Below are 8,889 nucleotides of genomic sequence, written 5' to 3'. Positions count from 1 at the left end.
TTACTAATATTCTTTATTTTCATGCACAAGACAAATTGGACAAAGCTATTCTTAGCTATCGTTGGAAACTCTACATATGACTTGCATTTTTTAATAATGTGAATCACAGTTACTTTAATTGGTTTTCTCCAGCTTAAATTCTCAAATTCATAAATGGGAAAATACTAGTAGTTTCCCTCATGCAGCATGTGTCAAAATTCAGCAACAAACTTGAAGCTGCATGGAAGTGCTGTATTTTTTCTGTTTCATCATTGTCTATAATAACTGCCAAGCTTGATAATGCTTTCCTGATGCTACCTTAAGAGGATAAACATTTTATTACTTACAGACTCTCTAAGGTAAGAGATGAAGAGCCGCTTAAGCTATCACTACTATAATTTTTTTAGAAAATCAGTTTATTCAAATTGTTCCAGAATAACACCTACAGATAAAACAGCAGCAGGTTATGTACAGTAAAGATATATTACACAGTCTTTTACTCAGTACCTTTTGTTTTCAGGAGGTGTACTCCCAGATTAATGCCCTTGAGCCTGTTCTGTTTTTGCTGTGTGACCTAGAAACATTCCTGACACACCTTTTTTAGTGTAGCTTGCACCTGTGATTGGTGACTGAGGAGACAAACAAACTGATTGTGTCTGCTTCTGGCCAAGCTTGAGCACTACCATGAAAACCAGTGTTCTCTTCTGCATTGGACCCTTTGTCACCTATTCAGTAACAGCTAAAGAAAATGAAAGCTGCTTGTGAATAGACCTAGGAGATGAGAAAAGCGCCTGAATGTATGTTTATGCAAAGTAAGCCTTGGAGGTTTGTCCCTCCTAGATACCAGCATTGACACAACTCAGCAGAATATCGTCTTCAGCTGTATGATCACTGATTTGCTCAAAACATGCACTGGAAACAAGTTCCAACACTTCTTTTGGAAAATATTTACTTTAGATACTTAATGAGTGACAAAAAGAAACCAATCAACCAAACAAAAAGATAAAAAAAAACAAAACCAAAAAACAGCACAAACCAGACACAAATAATGCTCACTCCTCTAATTCTCTAGGATGCCCCAGTAAATCACAGTAATTTTGTGACAAAACACACCCAACTGACATGTACTTGAAAAGCATATAGACAGACTATATGTTTTTCAGAGGATCTGTTAGAGCTGGGGGGAAATAAAACTCCACAAAATTAAATGTTCAATTCAGCAAATTGCTAAGCACAATGCTTAATTTTGCATATATGAAGAACAGGTTAATTACAGTTGACAAGACAACTCAAAGTAGGGAATGCACCCTGTTCAGTGAACTGGAACCTTGATGTTAAAATATTACTTAATGTTTATCTATTGCTGCTTACCAACATACTTCTGTTAGTCTGTCACCAGACAGAAATCTTACCTTCATAGAAATCCAGAGTGCACATAGTGTTCCCAATGACTGTATTGAATTGACCGATTTCATTACTGCACTGCATCAGCTCCTTAGTGAGCTGTTCATCTAGGTTTGTACTGCGAATTACAGTCTTTCCCAGAACAACCTGTTCAAACTGAGGTTTGAAGGTGGCATCTACAGACTGCCTAGTTATAACCACAGAGCCTGGCTCCAGACCTGCAGTAAAAAGAAAGAAGTAAAGCTTCACAATATAGTTAATGCTTTGTTTCCACACACATAAAACATACATTTTGATCCAATCCTGCTTCCTTTAGAGGTGGCAATTTTGCCCCTGAATTCACCAAGAGATTTTTTTCTGCACATGCCTAGCTGCTCCAGATTATTATTAGAAATAATTTCCAAAATAACTTTTTCTTTTTTTTCCTTTTTCACTATATAGTCTTTCTTATCTTATATTTTTCATACAGGACAGGAATGTACTTCTCACATTGTCACATCTCTTAAGTGCATTGTCTCTGTTTGGGGGTAGATATTGCCTTTTCCTTCAAAATTCATCTCCTGTGGAAAACTGTTCTGACCATCAACCACTTATGTGCAGAGAGATGCTTTACTCTCCTACAAAGATGCTTTGGTTTGAAGAAAAAAAATAAATCAAGAGGGGAAATACCTATTCCACCAGAGGTGCCAATGCGAATAATGGTTATGTTGGAACACTTGGCATGATACAACAGTTTGATCAGCTCGTGCAACATGATTGAAATAGAAGGAATGCCCATACCGTGCTGAAATGAAAGCAGAAATTCATATTCAACATTCACACAGACAATGCAAAATACATGAGGAAGAAGGAGCTGCACAGTATCTCCTTCCTGGTATTTTTTTCCAAATGTCTCCTAACTCACTCTCACAAAAACGCTAACCAATGGTCCAACCGAAAGGCTACTGCAGGTAAACAGAAAGACTCCCACTGGCTTTCACAGACTATGGCTCAAGTACAGTATTTCTGAAAATAATTAATTATAAAATATTTACATTCTCAAGAGTATAAGTAGTGTTCTTTTCTAACAGTTGACAAATTAATTTAATCACAGAACTTTTCTGAAACACAAGAAAAACCCCATTCTGATATTTTACCAACTTGAAGTGCTAGTGAATAGTTAAGCTAAGTTTTTCCAAAACACAGGCACTGTGTTTTAGTCACAAAGTTCAGCAAATGTAAGTCCACCTTAGCTTGCATGATCATGCAATAATTACAGCTCAAAAAGGTGGAGAATGATACTGCAGTTATGAAATTGCCATTGAAGTATGTATCTATAAATTAAAGGTATGAAGTTTTAAAATGTATACATGAGTTGGCAGCACAAATCACATCAAATGCTACTCTTAAGCTATGTTAGCACATTTGACAATGACACTTAGCTCTGGATGTAATACAGTCATTTTTTCCAATACCACACATGCATCAAGTGACCTTTTTTGCCCTTTATGCAGGACACAGGACAGGGATAAAGCAATGGTAAGTCTGCTCAAAAAATTATTAGGCCATTGCTGCAACATCTCAGTGATAACACTAAGGAAAAAGGAGGCAAGAAAGGAGTGAAGGTCTCAGAGATTTGCCCTCTTAGAATAAAAGGCTAAAAAGGCATTCTTAGCTGATTGCACTATTTTGAGCATGGCTGGCACATACTTAGAAACCTGCCTCCATCTATTAAGTGTTTAAAAGAAATGTGCATTCTGATTTTCTGCTTCAAACAGCAACACTGAACTGTGTCCCATACCTGATTAAATGAGGTACTTACACTGACTGACAAAACAGGCCCCACTTTGTACATTGCGTAACGGTCCGTTCCAGCACAGATGTTGGGAAAGTCACAGCCAGGGCTCCCAAGCCCCAGTTCTTCAGCTATGTAGGTGATAAAAGCTTTCATCCGTGAAGGACTTCCTCCAACACATACAAACTGGAGGGCAGTATTCAACAAAACAAAATCAATTGCATGACTCAGAATAGCAAAAAATATGCAAACACCAACATGAGGATGCAGCTACATTCAGTTAATACAAAGCTATTCCCAGATGTGATTTTTCTCATAATCATTCTAAAAGGTCATCAAGAAAAAATACAGAAGAAACCAAACCCTTCAATATAAGCACTCAAATGCCTTCATCCTCTTTAAACTAGTAAAAGCTTGAAAGCCCCCCCAAAATGGAGTTCTACCTGAATAAAGACTGCAGCATTTGCCTTTTTACTGGATGAAGAGAGACAGTCAGAAACAATTACCCCAATCTGCTTACTATTGAAAGTGACAAGCCCCACAAAATTTTACCCCCTTCCTATTAATTCCTCAGTTGGTGGTAGACTGGCACGTTTAGTCTTACTTTGAAGACAGCTATACTTCCACCTTATGCAGACAAGCTTAGGCTTTTTGAATGAAATGCAGTGTCCTACCTTAACATCTCCAAACAATGCTGGAAAATCATGGGTACCAGTCCCAAGAGCAAAATGGTACAGGATGTCTTCTTTCATTTTCTCCAGGTGAGGGTTGCAGAGACAGATATAATTCTCTCTGCCGGGACAGCAGCATTGTGAGACATACAGAGTATTCAGAAACCCCTACACTGAACGGATGCTAATTTTGCAAAGTCAATCAGTAAAAGTTGAGAAATGCCACACCTAAGTATGCCTGCAATACCTTTTGTTTCCTCATTCATTATGTTATGAAATTATGAAATGCTACGTTTCATGACCACCTTATATCTCCTAATAAATCATATAAGATATTTAACATTCCATTTATTCCACAGGATGAAATTGTTGAAGAAAATCCCAGATGGCAAGATGCACTTGCAACACTGCAACCTTTATCTTAATATTCAAGCTGTAAACCAGCGGGGGCCTTTATGGGCAGAACAATGGCAGCAGGACCTGGGAATATTCAACAGACCACCTTACTACATAGATAATCTATACAAAGCTGGAAAGCAAACTTGACATCTGTGTTTTGACTGACCCTCCTAGCCGGCTGAGAGAGGTGGAATGATTTGGGCTTTTCTATCCCCTACAAAGGGGATTTCTGTTAATTTGGCTCACTGCAACTCTGTGTCATCCAGCTAGGAGGCAAAAACTCTACAGCATGAGAATGGTAACAAAAAGATAAGAGGATCTGATACAGGAGAGGAAAGGGGCAAACAGAAATGTGAAGCAAAGAGAAAACCATGGATGAGAAAAAAAAATGCAAAGGAGAGAGGAAGAAGTAAAAAGAACCAGCTTTCTCTTAAGTTGCTTCCTGTAAGGAAGCTTAAAAAAAGGTACCTTTCAGAAGAATCAGGAAATGACAAGGCAAGGAGGGAAAACTGCATTATGTGGGATTGACTTCATGGAAAATTTGGCAGTAGACTAACCAAGCAAGCTGAATGAGTCATAAAACGTCTGCCTTCTATGCCTGGTGTTTTAAGTTCAATTGAAACAGGTAGGAAAGACTAGTCAATAATCACAAGCTTAAGCAAAATACTGGTCGATACTTCAAAGTAGTTTCTGAGAGATGAAATCAAGTAGTAAGTAAGTAAGTAATGCCAGACATAAGAAGATGACTTAATAGCTTAATGAAGGCTCACAGCAGACACTGAATGGCTCAGCAAATACAAACTGCTTTGCCAGAGGAGACAAACAAAAATGTTTGCCTGGAGTTTATGCAAAAAATTGTTAAGGCATTACAGGAACAACTACAAAGCCTAAACATAGATGTTTGGTGCTATTTTAGATGTTTTAGGCTGTCTTGTCTGTCTCCTAATGCCTCTCCATAAAGGCAGTGCTTTTCTGTAGATTCTATGCAGGACGAATTGATTACCTTAAGAAGCCTATAGTGGCCTCAATGCCCATACTGAGGTGTCTGAACTGTCCCTCAGAAAGCAAATAGTTACAATCCCAATATTCTGAGTATAACAATTGTTTCTGTTCTTTAAATTCTTTCTCCCAGGTCACTAAGTATCCAGCAGTGGCTACACAAAGAAAAAGGTATCCATCCCAAACCACCCTGCTTGTCCCTGTCCTCCACAGACTAGCAGCCCAACAAAGCAGAGGATTCATTCACCCCTTCAGGAGTAATTTCTTTCCATCTCCCACATGCCTCATATCCCTCTCATCATACAAATTCCACCTGTGGTAGATCCAAAGGCTTTGGTTGCCTTTGTTCTTCCCTCCAAGAGACCTGTTTGACTCTGGGAGAAATAAAGAACAATTTATGGGTCTTCAGAAAGGGACAAGCAGCCCAGGATTTTGCCAGCTCACATCAGTAAAGTTCCCAGGGTGTCTCCTCTGAATTATTCCTGTTTGGTTTTGTGGGACTCTCTACCCATATTTTACAGGTCACTCACTAATGCAGATCAAATAGCTGGCTGTGTTGATGTTTATTGGAATGGCTTTTACATACAAATAGGCAATAATTTGAAATCACTTCACAATTTGTTCTCAGGCAAGCAAAAATTATTTCCCTCGTTATGAGAATACCAGCAACAGAAGCTTCTCTCCAGGAAATAAACTGGGAAAAGGCGAGGCCTCTATTAAAAGTACAGGGAAATTAATGTGGTGTGTGCCAACACCACTGTCCTCATGCCTGGCCTAAATACAGCTTGCTTCCTTCTTTGGCAGTGACTGTATTTCACCTTTTTGATCTCATACCCTACCAACAACACCTTTCAACCCACTGCCTCACTGCAGCTAGGGGCTTTTACTAACTTGTACTGGTTATCTGCCCATCCGGATCTGATTGCAGACTTGGACCCTGGGGTAAAACGGGCAATAAAAGTAAGCATATTACTATGCTTACTATGTGTATTCCTATGTGTACCTAGGACCAATGCCATGGATTTACAGTAGAGGCAAAGTTTGCCTGATAAAAATATTTGGCCTGTAATTCTAAGGAGCTGACAGTTTATTCCCCTTGCACTGTTGTAAAGCACCTACAACTTCCGGAGGTTTAAACAAAACACAAGCACCTGAGGACCACACACACACATTTTACTAAAATAAGCCTACAGTAAGGACCAGATAAACAGATCAAAATAATTGTTCAAATTCTTGAAGCAGGTAGGTCTGGCCATATGCAAAAACAAAAGTCAACAATTAAACAGCTCACTGGATTAAAAAATATATTAAAACAGGTATCACCTATGCTTCGAAAAATTCACTGTCATGATAAATGAAAAGGGCTAGCCAGCAAAGCCCTCTGTGTAGGCCTAGTTAAAGCAGATAGAGACTTCATCTGTCAAAACAGCTTCTAGTAGATACTGGATGTTATAATCAATATTTGTATCATAAACTTTATCTTAAAATAAATGAGAGTGTTATGAGTTTGGGGAGAAAGTGTAAACTTGGACAAGATAATTAATTTCTGAATCTTACTTTGAAGACTGTTCATCATCAGCTTTCTTCTCATTTGAGACACCAGGAGCCATTTATGCTTGTACCTAGAATTGTGTTTAAAAAAACGAGATATAAGTGCATCAGAATAATTCCACCTGTAACGCTAGCATCATTAACAGTGATAGAAACCTTCTATATCATACTTCTATATGATACTGTCATGAATACGGAACCCCCAAAATAATCCAGCCACACTGCAGCTTTTCAAATTACAGCAAAATGAGCAACTGCGATTTTTTATGGCCAAGCATCACCACTTTCAAACCACTGAAGCCCAAACTAATGCCTGAGCAACAAAGCCCCATCTCACCAGTGCTTCTGTTCTGTGGTATCAGCAACACCTAGCTCACAGGGCAGAGAGAGGTAAGTCTCACAGCTAACTAACTAATCCTTTTGCATCTGTACCTCCCACAGCGACAGTGACTGCTGAAGTAGCTTTAGCCCCCTTTCACTCCTGGCTCCAGAAGGTCTCTAAAGCTCATTTCTGTCACATGCCTGAAACCCGAGTCCAGGAAGCATCTTACTCATAATATTCTCTTCATTAAACTCCTCCTACTGACCTTAAGAGCATTTCTATCTCCAACCTAAGGGTGAGGAAGACTAAACCAAACATGACTCCAAAAAGTCACAGCAGCCTAGTTTATCTGTCCTGAACATATTTTTTCCTAATCCATTACCCTAACCCATACCAGAAAACTTCTGCTTTCTGCATTCTCCTTTTCATTTAAATAGACAAATGTATCACTGAGCTTTGGTGCTGATACGATGACAGATATATAATTATTGAATGATCTGTTTGTTGTTATTTTCAGAAGTGATTAAGGCTACGTGCCAAAGTTGGTACTTCCTGGGAAAGCCCTTAAAGGAAGAACTGAATCACAAAGTTTTGCTCTACTCTCCCTCACAAAGAGCCAGCACACTGATAACAGAGACAGGATTACACTTCAAGGAAACAGAAAGAAATCAGTCTTGCAAAAGAATTACGTAGCACATGAGTTTTGAAAGAATGGAAGAGCCAAGCATAATAAACCCAAAGTCTGCCCATTAAAAGCCACTGAATAATGGAAATGTATTCACATTTATAAGGACGTTTAGTTTTCCTCATTTAAAATAACAACCTTTACTAAATAGATCTGAACTTCACCTGTACTAGAGCTACTATAAACATGGACTAGAATCAGTGCCCAAGGAGGTAAAGTGTAAAAGTCGCACTTCAAATCAATTATGCATCCGTATTGTTGTATGATTATAGCCAGTTACTACAGGGTGTCACAAATGTGTGCATTGTGGGAAAAATCCGTATTTTTTTCCAAGAAAAGTACAGTGCCATGAGTCCTAGTAACCGGCAGTTAGAAGAAGAAACAGCAAAGTGATTTTTATGTACCTACATGGTAATTGACTGCAAATAAATATTAATTCAGCTGCTGTTCACAGCATTAAGCAAACACGTTATTTGTAAGAGTGTTCTTGGTCCTGTGTTCTCCTAATTAATGATGTACTTCAAAAAAAAAATGAGAACAAAGTTCTGCCAGTCCAAAGGTCCAGAATACCCTCTGCAACAGTGCCCAACAGGAGATGCCTCGGCAAGAGGAGAAGAAAGGAGCGAGCAGGAAGCAGCTTTCCCTTCAGGAAATCGGGGAGCAACTGACAGGCAGCCAATCGATAGAAAGGCACAAAATTCTCACACTGTCCAAACACATGGAAAACGTACAGCCACGTTAAAAGTTTCAGCAGCCTTCCCCAGCCGAAGTTAAAGCTGACGTTCACGAATAATGGGCTCAGAGCAGGACTCGGCTCAAGAAAGGGCACAGCCCGCTTGAACGTCTGCAAATCCTCTGGCCAACGTTTTAAAACCAAGCAGAAGCCATTATCATCGCTATCGCTCTTCCTTTTCCTGTTGTTGGGTTTTTTTTCTTTTCGGTAAAACGAAACCCGCAGTTCATAACAGCTTTAAGAATGAAGGAAAAAGCTCGAGTTTGCGAGTTTAGTGTTGATCCATCATTAGGAAAACCGCAGTCATGGCAACGCTGCTTTTCACCCTGTGGCTCCCCTGCCGAGACCGCACCCAGCGCAGCCCCTCGGGGC

General features: G+C 39.3%; 1 protein-coding gene across 1 annotated transcript in view; it reads right to left on the bottom strand.

The window, feature by feature from the left end:
* The window catches only part of UPP1 (uridine phosphorylase 1), an 8,691-nt gene extending 1,840 nt beyond the window's left edge, over positions 1-6,851 (bottom strand). The window contains exons 1-5 of the mRNA XM_010008325.1: positions 6,784-6,851; positions 3,832-3,949; positions 3,185-3,343; positions 2,053-2,167; positions 1,392-1,601 (exon numbers count right to left, since the gene is read on the bottom strand). Of these exons, the coding sequence (XP_010006627.1) occupies positions 1,392-1,601; positions 2,053-2,167; positions 3,185-3,343; positions 3,832-3,949; positions 6,784-6,836 (655 nt within the window). The 5' untranslated portion in view covers positions 6,837-6,851. The remainder of the gene's footprint in view (positions 1-1,391; positions 1,602-2,052; positions 2,168-3,184; positions 3,344-3,831; positions 3,950-6,783) is intronic.
* Between the last annotated feature and the right edge of the window lie 2,038 nt (positions 6,852-8,889).

This window comes from Chaetura pelagica, unplaced genomic scaffold (genome assembly GCF_000747805.2).
Source record: "Chaetura pelagica isolate M959 unplaced genomic scaffold, ChaPel_1.0 scaffold71, whole genome shotgun sequence".
In the NCBI taxonomy this organism is placed as follows: Eukaryota; Metazoa; Chordata; class Aves; order Apodiformes; family Apodidae; genus Chaetura; species Chaetura pelagica.
The sequence above is the reverse complement of the archived record's forward strand: the minus strand, read 5'-3'. Positions and strand labels throughout refer to the sequence as shown.